The sequence below is a fragment of the Lithobates pipiens genome, unplaced genomic scaffold (assembly GCF_037356315.1).
Source record: "Lithobates pipiens isolate NorthernLeopardFrog02 unplaced genomic scaffold, aLitPip1_a1.2 Scaffold_27, whole genome shotgun sequence".
NCBI lineage: Eukaryota > Metazoa > Chordata > Amphibia > Anura > Ranidae > Lithobates > Lithobates pipiens.
Window position 1 is genome coordinate 32,681,176 of NW_027507788.1, and position 15,630 is coordinate 32,696,805.

At 45.1% G+C, this 15,630-nt stretch overlaps 1 protein-coding gene across 1 annotated transcript in view; it reads right to left on the minus strand.

Annotated features, from left to right (window-relative positions):
* Positions 1-221: 221 nt before the first annotated feature.
* Positions 222-15,630, minus strand: part of LOC143933743 (chemerin-like receptor 1) — a 127,073-nt gene continuing 111,664 nt past the window's right edge. Inside the window, exon 2 of the mRNA XM_077456739.1 lies at positions 222-5,236. Coding sequence (XP_077312865.1) covers positions 4,284-5,207 — 924 coding nt within the window. The 5' untranslated portion in view covers positions 5,208-5,236 and the 3' untranslated portion in view covers positions 222-4,283. The remainder of the gene's footprint in view (positions 5,237-15,630) is intronic.

Consider the following 15,630-nt stretch of genomic DNA (forward strand, 5'->3'; position numbering starts at 1 on the left):
ACAGCTAAATTCCTATGGAGCATACACACGGTCGCATTTTCCAATGAAAAGCTCTCATCGGTCTTTTTCTGGACGGAATTCCGATCGTGTGTACGCGGCATGAGCGTGCTGAAAGTGAAAATTTGCCTGGGCAGGACGGGGGTGAAAGTGGTCGGTAGACAAAAGGTTAAAACCTGTTTGCATTACAGTTAGTACGAATGTAGGATGTGATTTAGCCTTGCTTTAATGCTGAACATAACTTTATTGACAAAAATTGTTAATATTGAAACAACATAACAGAACGACAAACTTTTTTTTTTTTTTTTTCTGTTTACATTATTATTATACAAAAACTCACAACAACTTCACTTTACAAAGGACTAAATCAAAGGACAAAGGACTAAATGAACGTCATCATCAACAGTCAGTAATGCATCCATTCATAAGAACAGAAAGTAAAACAAGCTGCCATAACCCCGGCATCCTCGTGTTTGGCCGGCAGTCCGCTTCTAGATAAAAGTGGTCTCTGCGGCGGATTCGGCGCAAGATCACTTTTATCGGCGGCGGGAAAGGGACCCCCCCTCCCACCGCTCTCTGGTGCAATCGGATGCTGTGCCTTCCTTGGAAGTGGAGACGAGTGAGGGGAAGATGGCCCCCACCCGTCTCCATCACATCGCAGGGTGACGTCATAACGTCACTTCCCCCATAGCTCTTAAAGGGTCTTTTTTTTTTAAATTCTTTTTTTAAATGACATTTTTTTTTATTGCATTTTAGTGTAAATATGAGATGTGAGGTCTTTTTGACCCCAGACCTTATATTTAAGATTTCCTGTCATGCTTTTTAGCTATTACAAGGGATGATTATTATTATTATTATTATACAGGATTTATATAGCGCCAACAGTTTGTGCAGTGCTTTACAACATGGGGCAGACAGTGCACTTACAATACAAATCAAAACAAGAGGGATCAGAGGGCCCTGCTCGTTAGAGTTTACAATCTAGAAATGTTTACATTCAAAACGTCACTTCCACCCATAGCTCTTAAAGGGCCATTTTTTTTTAATTCTTTTTTTAAATGACAATTTTTTTTTTTTTTTTTATTGTATTTTAGTGTAAATATGAGATGTGAGGTCTTTTTGACCCCAGATCTCATATTTAAGAGGTCCTGTCATGCTTTTTTTCTATTACAAGGGAAGTTTACATTCCTTGTAATAGGAATAAAAGTGAAAATTTTTTTTTTTTTAAAAAACAGTGTACAAATAAAAATTAAAAGGTAAAATAAATAAGAAAATTATTATTTTTTTAAACGCGTCCTGTCCTGCCGAGCTCGCGTGCAGAAGCAAACGCATACGTGAGTAATGCCTGCGTATGAAAACGACACATGTGAGGTATCGCCGCGATCGTTAGAGCGAGAGCAATAATTTGAATCCCTTGGACTTTGGTGTGATTGTGTGTGGGCAAGTTCGTTCATTGGGAAAGTCCATTGGAACTCCGCCGAAAGTCCGTCGGGAAGACCGTCGGACCTAGTCTGCCGGAACGTCCGGTCACGTGTATGCGGCATAAGACCGCTGCGCAAATACAATGTGACAGAAAGTATTGCAACAACCGCCATTTTATTCTCTAGGGTGTTAGAAGAAAAAATTATAATGTTTGGGGGTTCTGAGTAATCTTCTAGCAAAAAAACATTTTTTTTAACTTGCAAACAACTCAATCTCAAAAAGAGGCTCTCCTTATTTGGTTAAAAAAGTATACATTTATTAATATAATTTCATTAAAAACATTATATAAAACCAGCAGCTGATCAGCTTTTCAGAAAATCTTCATCAGGGAGACATGATGGTCAATGCACGGTATGGATACAAAGATTCCTACCTTAGATTAGGTAATCATACCTTAGCTTGACCATCATGTTCACTGATGAAGATTTTCTGAAAAACTGAAACACGTTGGAGTTTTATCTACTTACTTGTGATCCTAGGATAATGTGGACACAATACAATAAAATCAGAACCAAACTCCATCTATTCCTGTATTTAGTATGTTATAATCCTCAGTATCTCACCAAAGCTGTGACCATCAATAGGTAATCGCACACCTGTTGGGATCTTGGTATAGGCCAGTGATGGTGAACCTTGGCACCCCAGATGTTTTGGAACTACATTTCCCATGATGCTCAACTACACTGCAGAGTGTATGAGCATCATGGGAAATGTAGTTCTAAAACATCTGGGGTGCCAAGGTTCGCCATCACTGGTATAGGCTCTTGCGGCAAGCAGTGTTCCCTCCTTTGGTGATCTCCTGGATACTACAAACATAGTCTCCCTTTAGCTAAAAATTCATAGCAGCCTCCCTCACACCCTCTTCATCTTATCCCATATGCAGCCAGTAGCCAAGCAAAGGCTCTCCTTTGTTCACACACATCAGGGAAACCATTGGGCACAGGACCCAGAAGCTAGTGGAGATCATTATAGTAGTGATGCCCACTACAGTGATCTCCTGCTTTCACAGGGATCCCACAGGTATGGCGTATACATACTTTAATTGGTCTAAACAAGGGATGTCAAACTCAAGTTCATCATGGGAGGCATTGGCATTATGGTTTCCCTTAAAGGGCCAGTTGTATCTGTATGTCCAGAGAACCCCACTCCCTCTTACAACAGATGTCAAAAGCCTCCCCACCATCCAAAGTCAAGAGTCCCTCACCCTTCCGTTCATCACAGTGCACCCCCCCCCCCCTTACCTTGTGCTGCTGCAGGGAATAAGCTGGGGGTGGAGCTGGGAAACAGAAAATGCAGGGTCTGGAAGAGGACCAGAGGAGGGCTGGAGTCTGCTGCCAGAGTCTGCTAAAGGCTGAGACCCGGGCAGGCAAAGACAGGGAATGCTGCGGCTGCACAGAGAAGTGAAGGATCTGTAGGAGTTCTGACCTCCTCTCTGCTGCCAACTGCTGGTGGGGGGGGGGGGGGGGGCGGGCAACGATGAGCCTTTCCCCAGCTGCACAGAGTAGCACAGGATCTGGCAGAGGAGTTCTGTCCTCTTTTCTGCTGCCAACTACTGGGACAAGGTGGGGGCAGAGATGAGTGGGGTTTCCGCAGCTGCTGGAGAGGTGCAAGGACCACATGAATTGGCCTGGGGGGGGGGGGGGGGGGGGGGCAGATGACCTTGTGTTTGACACATGTGGTCTAAACTGTCAAAATTGCCATACCTGGAATTTAACTTTAGGGTTTTGTAATGTTAACTGTATAAATACAATTTTAACAGTGAACATTTTTGGTGGTTTCATTCACATGTAAGGAAAATTGAGTTCCAGTAAAATCCCAAGGGATTTTCTAGTGATCCTGTTTTTGTTTTATAAAAGTTTGGGTTGTAGTTACCTGAGTTATGCTGATGGATGGCCTCCATATTACCAATGTAATCATATATATAATCATTAAAAATATAGCAAGTACTGAAAAATACCTGAAGACCCTACTAGAAATCCAATGAGCTTGCAGCTTCCCTCTGTGGCCCGAAAAAGCACTGCCTCTGCTGCACTGAAATCCCAAGCAGCGTTGTCAGCCCTGTCTGTTTTTTTTTTCTGGACTAAAGAACTCTACCTATCACTATACCTCTCTGTCCCTCTCCAAATACATTCATTGATTTCTTTCCCAGCAAAGCAATGCTGCTGCCTTGATTCCCAAGGACCTAAACTCATTCTGTCCATAGGGAAAGGTTTTCTTGGGAGTCCTCGGTGGGTGATGCCCTTAAGTGAATGGAAACTGATGAAGGGCACTCTGCTAATACCTCTTCCCAGCAGCTGCCCCTAGTGATGACATCACATGGAGTAATAATGACTTCACGGGGAGTAATAAAAAAAATCCTTCTTGCTAATAGAAGTAGATTCAAGAAACTAGCAATGCTGGGACTTGCATTAGATGGGGAGGGCAGCTTCAGGAGAAAGTTAAATGATGCCTAGAAATCACCTTTAAACATTATTAAACTTCAAAGATTTACTCAAACTTTTTTTTTTTTTTTTTTATGTAACATTGTATGTATTGTTTTGACATTCTCCAGTTGTATTGAGTCTGTACATGTTGTGTTGAACATAGCGCAAGCTCTATCCAGCACCGAGGTTGGTTTGTTGAACAATTTTTCGCTACCACTTTTCCAGAACAGCAGATGCTATTGACCTTTGTGTTGTCAAAAGAATTGCCTCCAGTGCATTATGGTTCCATACCATACATCTCTGTTTTGTGGTTGGAATATGGCACGTGTAAAGGTTCCAATTCCAGTTCCGTCCATGAAAAAAAAACCACCTCCATTCTCATTAGTGTGGTATTTCCTCGAACACTGTTTTAAAAACTTGTGTAATTGATTTCTTTACCATATCCTTGAATTCCCGACCAATGAAAACATAGAGTATAGGGTTGATACAGCTATTGAACATAGCTAAACATTTGGACATAGGTACAGCAACCAGGCTGACCAGCAATGGTAGACCACCTAGAAACACTCGGGCCAACGCTAAGGCATGATAAGGAAGCCAACATAGAAAAAACGAGAAGACCACCCCAGTGACAACCAAAAAGGGCTTGCTGGAACGATTTAGCTTTTTCCTGCGTAGTGTTATTAAAAGAATTGCGTACGAAATAAGAATAACACACAACGGCACCAAAAACTGGTATAGAAAGATACAAACGGTGAATATGGCAGCCTCTCTTTTTTCCCAGTCCTCAAAAACATCCAAGTTTTTGCAAGAGCTACGGTTACTTTCTGTAGACATCTCCGAAAGGGTGTAAGATCCAGGAACCAAGGCGACGGAGACTATCCAAATCACAACACATGTTGTCATCACCAGTCTTGGATTGCGGTAATTTTGACACCAGACAGGGAAAAGAACAAGAACACATCGATCAATGCTGATGGCACTCAAGAGCAGGATGCTGGCATAGATGCTGAGGCCAAAGAGGCAGTTGACAAGCTTGCAAAAAATTTGCCCAAAGGGCCAATGTAGGTCCAGTAATAAATAAAGGACAGTGACCAGGACCAAAAAAGTCGAGATGAAATCAGCCAAGGCCAGGTTGAAAAACCAGACAGTGTTGATAGTTCTTTGTAGCCGACATCCAGTTATCCAGATCACAGTGCCATTTCCCATCATGCCCAGTAGAAAAATTAGGCTGAAGATCACAGTGGCGATCACCTGCACGGTATAGCGCAGTTCAGCTGTTTTGGCATCTAGAGTGAAATTCATCACGTGAATGATGACACCGGGTGTGATCCCTAGGAGAAAAACACAAGATGGTTAATCAACAATGCATTCCATTTTATAAAAACCTGTTTACGCTGTAAGTCAAAATACACCTGGACTTAAAAATACAATAAAAAAAAAATATTTTTGGATAGATGAATATAAAATATTGCATAATTATTATTTTGTATTTTCTTTGTAACCCAGCAAACAGGCCTAGATACTTTACACCGTTTTCCAGTTTCCTTACCATCTGATGAAAAAAGCGTGATGTTCACAGAGCTCAGTAGCACAAGGTAAAATTTTTACAGGAATGATCATTCCGAGAATTTACTTATCCCTAATCAGACGGCAAACTTCAGCCTTTAAAAATACTGTAATATGCTTCACCAGTGGAAAAAAAGCAAGAACTGTTTTTGTAAATGCTTTTTTATTTTATAAATTATAGATGTGCTTCTTGTACGCCTTAGAAAATCATTATAGAAATGGGAACGAAAGGGGGAAATTGCTGCACTAAACCACTAAAAGAGAAGCTGCTAACACCAAAACAAAGTCCAAAGCAGAGGTCAAGTCCTGGGCTAAAAAGTGTGGGAACTCCCACCCAAGATCCACTCCCGCACAAAAAAAGAAAAAAATAGGACATCGGGGCACATCAAGGTACGGGGCACATCAGGGCACGGGGCATATCAGGGCATGGGACACATCAGGCAACATGGCACATCAGGGCACGGGGCACATTATGGCACATTATAGGGCACATCAGGGCACGGGGCACATCAGGGCATGGGGCACATAGCACATCAGGGCATGGGGCACATCGGGGCACATTATGGGGCACATTATGTGGCACATTGGGGCACATAGCACATGAGGGCACATTATGGGGCACATAGCACATCAGGACACATAGCACATAAGGGCATGGGGCACATCAGGGCACGGGGCACATCAGGCCACATGGCACATCAGGGTATGGGGGAAACATTGGCACATTATGGCACATTATGGGGCACATAGCACATCAGGGCACATAGCACATAAGGGTGTGGGGCACATCAGGCCACATGGCACATCAGGGCACAGGGCACATCAGGGCATGGGGCACATCAGGGCATGGGGCACATCATGGAACATTATGGCACATTATGGGGCACATAGCACATCAGGACATATTATGGGGCACATAGCACATAAGGGCACGGGGCACATCGGGGCATGGGGCACATCGGGGCATGGGGCACATCAGGCCACATGACACATCAGGGCATGGGGAAACGTTGGCACATAGGGGCACATTATGGCACATCAGGACACATTATGGGTCACATAGCACATCAGGGCACATGATGGCACATCAGGGCACATTATGGGGCACATAGCACATCAGGGCACATTATGGGGCACATAGCACATCAGGGCACATAGCACATAAGGGCACGGGGCACATCAGGCCACATGGCACATCAGGGCATGGGGCACATCAGGGCACATTATGGGGCAAAGTGGGGCACATTGGACATCAGGGTAGGGGGCACATTACGGCATGAGACACATCAGGGCAGATAATGGGGCACATAAGACATCAGGGCAGGGGGCACATTACGGCATGGGGCCCATCAGGGCACATAATGGGGCACATAGGACATCAGGGCAGGGGGCACATTACAGCATGGGGCACATCAGGGCACATAATGGGGCACATAGGACATCAGGGCAGGGGGCACATTATGGCAGGGGGCACATCAGGGCACATAATGGGGCACAGTGGGGCACATAGGACATCAGGGCAGGGGGGCACATTTGGGCATGGGGCACATAGCACACCAGGGGGCACATTATAGGGCACATCGTCATCTTACTAGCCAGTATGCAGAGTAGCGCAGGAAGCGTTTGGCTGTAGTAAGTTCTCCCTCACTTCACTCAGCGCTGTTCGCTCCCCGGCGGCCCCTCCTCTCTTCTCCTCTATCCCCATTGGCTTGTGACATCATCTGGGATAGACCATAGATGAGAAGAGAAGATGCCGCCGGGGAGCGAACAGCGCTGAGCGAAGTAAGGGAGAACTTACTACAGCCAAACGCTTCCTGCGCTACTCTGCATACATCTCATTCGGGCAGCTCTAGTCCTTCAAAGGGAACGGTGTTCCCGCTGTGAAAATAATGCAGGGACGTCGTTCCCACGCATTCCCGCAGGACTCGAGCCCTGGTCCAAAGTGAATATAGTATACAAAGTGTAGTGCTAAATGTACCAATGGAACACTGTATCTATAGTGTGCCAGACAATGAAAATAACCAAAACGTGAAAACACAACATGTGCTGTACACATATAGTGAATAATGATATAAGGAACAGTGAGCTACAAGTCCCATATAAATGAATTCCAAAAAAGAAATGTTCATGAACATCAAGCAGGGAGGTAGGTGGTGGACGATGTAGAGCTTATGCTCAGTCTGAATGATTAATAGAAAATCCTCAATGGCACATGATGTAAGCTGGACTGAAATTCTTGAAATGGGAAGTTGTAGATAAATACTTCTTAAAAGACAAGGTGCGTACAACATATGTTGTGTTTTCATGTTTTGATTATTTTCATTGTATGGCACACTATAGATATAATGTTCCATTGGTACATTTAGACCCCTTTCACACCGAGTCCCCTAGGGCGTCAGTGGTAAAGCGGCGCTATTTTTAGTGCCAATTCACCAACGTTTTAGCGGTGCTATGTGGCCACTGGTTTCAACCCCCCGCTAGCGGCCAAAAAGGGGTTAAATCCATCCGCAAAACGCTGCTGGAGCGGCCTTTTGCCAGCAGTATCACAGCGCTGCCCCATTGATTTCAATGGGGAGCAGCGGTGGAGTAGCTCCAAAGAAGCTGCTGGCAGGATTTTTTCTGACTTCCCTGCCAGTGTGAAAAACAAACAAAACTAATTTCTTCATCAGTTTAGGCCGATATGTATTCTTCTAGATATTTTTGGTAAAAAAAATAAAAAAATCGCAAAAAGAGTACATTGATTGGTTTGCACAAAAGTTATAGCATCTACAACATAGGGGATAGATTTATGGCATTTTTATAATTTTTTTTTTTTTTTACTAGTAATGGTGGCATTCTGCGATTTTTATCGGGACTGCAACATTGCGACGGACACATCGGACAATTCTGAAACTTTTTTGGGACCAGTGACATTTATACAGCGATCAGAGCTAAAAATAGCCACTGATTACTGTATAAATGCCACTGGCAGAGAAGGAGTTAAAGCGGTTCTTCACCCTAAAGGGGAAGTTCCGCTAATCTGATCTGATCCAGGTAACTGCACCCACTTCCGGCCAGACCGCCGCAGACCCCCGCAGACGCTCCGCCCCCGTTGTGTTCTGGGAAACACACAGTTCCCAGAGACACAGCGGGGACCATAAGAGACGCGCAGCGCGACTCGCGCATGCGCAGTAGGGAACCGGGCAGTGAAGCCGTCATGCTTCACTTCCCGATTCCCTGACAGAGGATGGCGGCGGTGGCAACAGCGAGACGAGCGATCGTTCGTCATCTGCCGCCGACATCGCTGGAACCTGGGACAGGTAAGTGTGATTTTATTAAAAGTCAGCAGCTGCAATATTAGTAGCTGCTGGCTTTTAATATTTTTTTTTTAGGTGCAACTCCTCTTTAACACTAGGGGGCGATCAAGAGGTTAACTGTGTTCCCTATGTGTGTTTCTAACTGTGGGGGGGAGTGTGGCTGACTACTTAGTATGAACACGCGGTCTGTCTCCTCTCCCGTGAGAGAACCAGGATTTGTGTGTTTACTCACACAGATCCTGGTTCTCGCTCTGTCACGAGCGATCGCAGGTGCCCAGCGGTCATCGCGCCTGTTGGGCACACGCATTGGTTTCCAGGGATATGCTGCGGGGGCATTTCCAGTGGCGTCTGCGCGCCTGCTACAGCGCCTTAAAGAGCCGACGTACAGCTACGACAGCTCACACAGCAGCGCTAACCTGCCGCGGTATAACTGCGGCAGCTGGTCGGGAAGGGGTTCAAAAATGTATAATCTTTGGGGGTTCTGAACGTAATTTTCTAGCAAAAAAAAAGGCTGATTTTTTTTTTAGGAGATAAATGTCAGAATTAGCCTTGGGGGTCTAGTGGTTCACCTCAAAAAAAAAAATCATATCTTCCAAAAGGTACAAATAGATTTGTTTTGCCCCATATTTTTCTGTGCTGTACTAAACTGCATGTTTTTCTGTAGTATTCTTTCACCTAATGAGTTTTTGGGCCACTGCAACTTGTTAACTATGTAATTTTGATATCTCCCTTAGTCCTCCCCTCCTGTTTAGTGCTAGTTAGTATAATCCCAGCTAGACCTTCCCCACTTTTTCCATGTTTCCTCATTCAGGCCGGCTAACACTGGTGCGACATGTGCTCCGACTTTGAGTGCACAAGTCGCATGAAAAGTTCCTCCCCTATTAAGTGCAATGGAACCATTATAACAGGAGCGTCTTGAGTCGCTCCGACTTAGAAAAACATTTCTGCACTACTTTCAGTGTAACTTTGGCACAACTTGCATTGAATTCTGTTAAAGAATGGGCAGCAGGCATGATGTCCTCCGGCCCCACGTGATCATGGGCACGAGAGCACGTGATCATGGGCACGAGAGCGAGAACAGACATGTGTATGTGTAAACACAAACATCCCCATTCTGTCAGGAGAGGAGAGACAGATCGTTAGGAACAGCGGTCTTGTTCCTCCTCTAGTCAGTCCCAACCCCCCCTCAGTTAGAAACACACACGAGGGAACACATTTAACCCCTTGATTGCTCCCTAGTGTTAACCCCTTCCCTACCAGTGGCATTTACATAGTAATCAGTGCATGTTTATAGCACTGATCTCTGTATAAATGTCAGTGGTCCCAAAAATGTGTCAAAAGTGCCCGATTTGTCTGTCGCAATGTCGCAGTCCCGCTAAAAATCACAGTTTGCCATCATTACTAGTAAAAGAAGAAAAATAATAATAAAAATGCCATAAATATAGCCCCTATTTTGTGGATGCTATAACTTTTGCGCAAACCGATCAATATACACTTATTGCGATTTTTCTTACCAAAAATATATAGAAGAATACATATCGGTCTAAACCAGTGATGGCGAACCTTGGCACCCCAGATGTTTTGAAACTACATTTCCCATGATGCTCCACTACACTGCAGAGTACATGAGCATCATGGGCAATGTAGTTCCAAATCATCTGGGGTGCCAAGGTTCGCCATCACTGGCCTAAACTAATGAAGATTTTTTTATTTTTTGGGGGGCACATTTATTATAGCAAAAAGTAAAAATTGTCGCTTTTTTGGTTTATAGCGCAAAAATGAAAAATCGCAGAGGCGATCAAATACCACCAAAAGAAAGCTCTATTTGTGGGGGGAAAAGGATGTCAATTTTGTTGGGTGCAGTGCCGCAGGACCGCGCAATTGTCAGTGAAAGCGACGCAGTGCCACATCGCAAAAAAAAATGGCCTGGTCATGAAGGGGGGCAAATCATTCTGGGGCTGAAGTGGATAAGGCGGTAGGTCGATGCATAAAGCGGCATTAGAAATAGAACAACACTACATATAAAATTCGGTACTTCCATAGTGGGAAAATTAGGAAACATACAGAAGGAAATAGTCAGAAACAAAAGACTTAGGTAACGACAAAAGCGATTAATATGTAATAGATTAGATATGCAAATAGTACGTTATGCATATTTTATTAGACTGCGCATTGAATAACTTAAACTAATCAACGGACTGATTTAACATTATTGTCTTTCAGTATGAAAACAGATCCTCGCATGACTTGGCTTCGGGATTTGATTCTGCTTGATGTTGTTATGCTAATAAATATTAAGGAAAATATGTTGCTAACTTGCTTGCAAACAAGTACACAATAAACAAATCGGAGCACAAATGCCAAATCAATGGTTGCATAATTTATTAATCTTGTTACAGTTTTGCAACAATGATGTATAATAAGCTTTAAATATGCTGGCAGGCATCCAGCTGGTAAGAAATACATTGTATACGTACTGTATATGTTTTATAATGTCTTTGTACACAAGGTTGAGGGGGAGATTAAACATGCAAAAGTATTGAAAATATCACAGTAAATTTATTTATTTATTTTTCAACCGGTTAGCGGCCGCCCATTGTAGATTTACTGCGGCAGGGCGGCCGCTCGGTGCCAGATCACGTACCTGCCACTGAGCTAACCTAACAAACCTATGAGGGCTTCACAGAACAGCTGTATTTATACTGAGATTAAATTACACACAGGTGGACTCCGTTTACTAATTAGGTGACTTCTGAAGGTACCGTATATACTCGAGTATAAGCCAACCCAAATATATGCCAAGGCACCTAGTTTTACCACAAAAAACTGGTAAAACATATTGACTTGAGTATAAGCCTAGGCCCAGAAATGCAGCAGCTACTGGGTAAACAATGCCCATCTGCAGCCTCACTGTGCCCATCTGCAGCCTCACTGTGCCCACCTGTATCATCAGTGCCCATCTGCAGGCTCATTGTGCCCATCTGTAGCCTCACTGTGCCCATCTGCAGCCTCAATGTGCCCATTTGCAGCCTCAGTGTGCCCACCTGTATCATCAGTGCCCATCTGCAGCCTCACTGTGCCCACCTCCAGCCTCACTGTGCCCACCTGCAGCCTCATTGTGCTCATCTGTAGCCTCACTGTACCCATTTGCAGCCTCACTGTGTGCATTTGCAGCCTCACTGTGTCCATTTGCAGCCTCACTGTGTCCATTTGCAGCCTCGCTGTGTGCATTTGCAGCCTCACTGTGCCCACCTGTATAATCAGTGCCCATCTGCAGCCTCACTGTGCCCATCTGCAGCCTCCCTGTGCCCATCTGCAGCCTCATTGTGCTCATCTGCAGCCTCACTGTGCCTATTTGCAGCCTCACTGTGCACATTTTCAGCCTCACTGTGCGCATTTGCAGCTTCACTGTGCCCACCTGTATCATCAGTGCCCATCTGCAGCCTCACTGTGCCCACCTGTATCATCAGTGCCCACCTGCAGCCTCACTGTGCCCACCTGCAGCCTCACTGTGCCCATCTGCAGCCTCATTGTGCTCATCTGCAGCCTCACTGTGCACATTTGCAGCCTCACTGTGCCTATTTGCAGCCTCACTGTGCGCATCTGCAGCCTCACTGTGTGCATCTGCAGCCTCACTGTGCCCACCTGTATCATCAGTGCCCATCTGCAGCCTCACTGTGCCCACCTGCAGCCCCACTGTGCCCACCTGCAGCCTCACTGTGCCCATCTGAAGCCTCATTGTGCTCATCTGCAGCCTCACTGTGCACATTTGCAGCCTCACTGTGCGCATTTGCAGCCTCACTGTGCCCACCTGTATCATCAGCGCCCATCTGCAGCCTCACTGTGCCCACCTGTATCATCAGTGCCCATCTGCAGCCTCACTGTGCCCACCTGTATCATCAGTGCCCATCTGCAGCCTCACTGTGCCCACCTGCAGCCTCACTGTGCCCACCTGCAGCCTCATTGTGCTCATCTGCAGCCTCACTGTGCCCATTTGCAGCCTCACTGTGTGCATTTGCAGCCTCACTGTGCCCATTTGCAGCCTCACTGTGTGCATTTGCAGCCTCACTGTGCCGACCTGTATCATCAGTGCCCATCTGCAGCCTCACTGTGCCCATCTGCAGCCTCACTGTGCCCATCTGCAACTGTACCTTTGATTACTAAAACAGCGGGTGTCTCCCGCTGTGTCATGCAGTCTGTTCGGTGGCCGCCCATTGTAACAAAGCCCCTCCTCCTCTTTGTCCATGATAGATGGAACACTGATACAGCTTCCCAGCATTGTATCAGTGTTCCTCTATCACGGATGAGGAGGAGGAGGGGCTTTGTAACAATGGACAGCCGACAAACATGGGGGGGGGGGGGGGGTTCAGCCTAAAACATGTGCTGAAAGACTCGTCTTATACTCGAGTATATACGGTAATTGGTTCCACTAGATTTTAGTTATCAGAGTAAAGGGGGGGGGGGGGCTGAATATAAATACACACCATACTTTTCAGATATTTGTAAAAATAAATGAAAGCCATTTATCATTTTCCTTCCACTTCACAATTATGTGGCACTTTGTGTTGGTCTGTCACATAAAATCCCAGTAAAATACATTGATGTTTTTGATTGCAATATGACAAAATGTGAAAATTTTCAAGGGGTGTGAATACTTTTTCTAGGCACTAATTCTAGAGCTATGAGGTATGAGAACTTTTGTAACGACATATTCAAAAGAATACCACCAAATAATTAAAATAATAAAAAAGAATCTTCCTATTCTTTACAGTGATAACAGTTTATATCACATAATGCAAGCAGGTTGCCGTTTCTCCAGTAGACGAGCACCAATATTAGGAAATTCTGTCACCCAGTCTCTTTTCCTCTATTAACAGATGCCAACCCACCTGGCGGTCATATCCTGGAAATTTTCCCTGCAATGCTAAAATCTGTAGATACTGCCATTGGAGAATGTTAGGTAAGACTTTTGTTTTCACAGCAACAGGAGTGGAATTTACTATGAAACAACAAATTCCCCTTGGTACAAGTTTTGTAGTCTACCTTATCACTTGCAACCTACAGTACAGTGGCGACTGGTGTTTTTGTTTGGGGGGTGACAAACAATGCATCCCCCCCACCTCCGCCCAGTTGGTCAGGTCAATCGCACACCCCCCCACTGGATGGTTGGTTGATTTTCCACTTACCCTATCAATGACGTGGGCAGCGCTTCCATCCTAGTGGCGGGCATCAGCTTCTCCTGCGTTTCCTCACGGCGGGTCTGCATCTCCTCCCTCCTCCTCCTCTACCAGTAGATCGCAGACAGGTGACTGGTAAATCTTGGTCTAGGTTTGCGAACCTGCCAATCTAAAGCTTTAAGCGCTTGCCGACCAGCTGCCATCATTTTACTGTGGCAGGTCAGCACGATCCCGCGAGCGCCCTTTAACTATATGTCGGCTCGCAGGATCGGGATAGCAGGCGCGCCTGCTGCACAACTGGGGTGCCAATGCTCGTGGCCGACGTTCGCGAGGGGTAGAACAGGGACGTGTGTGTGTAAACACACAAATCCCTGTTCTGTTCTGAGAGGCATGACAGATCATGACTTCCTATTAGCTAGGAACCACGATCAGTCCCCTCCCCTTACAGTTAGAAACACAAACACACTTAACCCCTTGATTGCCCCTAGTGTTAAGCCCTTCCTTGCCAGAGACATTCATTCGCTATTGTCGCACAACTGGGTGGGAGACCCCCACCGTGTTTGGAAGCCATTCAAAGCCCAAAGCTCTAATCACGTGATTTAAAAAAAAAAACTGGATTGGAATCCATGTGTTCGGCCTCCCGCATGAAGATTAGGAGGTCGGACACATTGGATGGGGTCGGCGCCCCAGCGCCCCTTATGGGCAGGCCCCCACTGCTACAGTATGTGGGTTGTACCAAACGCACCCTAAGAACCTGTATAGAGGAACACTATTGTGACACCAATAATCTTAATGTCAAGCACATTTCTAATGCAACACGTCACTTTAGGGAATGCCACCAGGGCAATCTTTCCTAATTCAGGTTTAGGGGAATAGAAAGGCTGTGTTCTTCACCCAGGGGAGGGGACAGGGAGAGACAGGTGGAGTTTTAGACTGAATACTAGATCACCTCATGGGTTAAACTTGAGGTGGGATCTGGATTTACACTTGCACTAATTGCCCTCTGCTCTTATCTTTCTCTTTGTGGTTGTTATGATGATTGTATTTACACATCTGTTTTGCCCTCCCTGGCAGACACTAATTGATTTAATTTGTTTCTTTTTTATTGCATATGTTTATATATGATTGTATCAATTTGTTTGCAAAGCTTAGAAATATATACCTGAATCCATCCTGCAGCTGTTAAAGCTGTTTCTTTTTTGCTGACCATTTGCAATCAATTAAGGCAATTGATGGGTGGAGTCTATGGCATCTAGTGATACTATTTATTGTCAATGTTCTGTGTTTTAATGTAGTTATGACTAAGGCCTTGTAGGCTGAAACACGTCAACTGGTTTTATCTGTGTTTGTGCACTGTGGTTTTTCAAAAAACATGCAGATTTTTAAGAGCGACGACTGGCTGTGCGGATCCTCTTAATGGACACTTTCTGACTACGCAACCGCCCACGCATTTTATGGATCTGTAATTTTCCTTGAATAGAAAACCACACAGTCTACCCCCCAGAGGATTGCTTTTTGCCAGCCCCCTCCACCATCCCACCCTCCACTTTTTATCCTCCTTTCCTTCCCTTTATTTTTTTACTACCTGTACTTCTTTTCCTTTTTTGAATCTTGTTTTTTTTTCCATTTCCTTTACTCCTGATACCTTTTGACTAGCAAGCAGTGTTAATTTTGGCAGCAAATTTG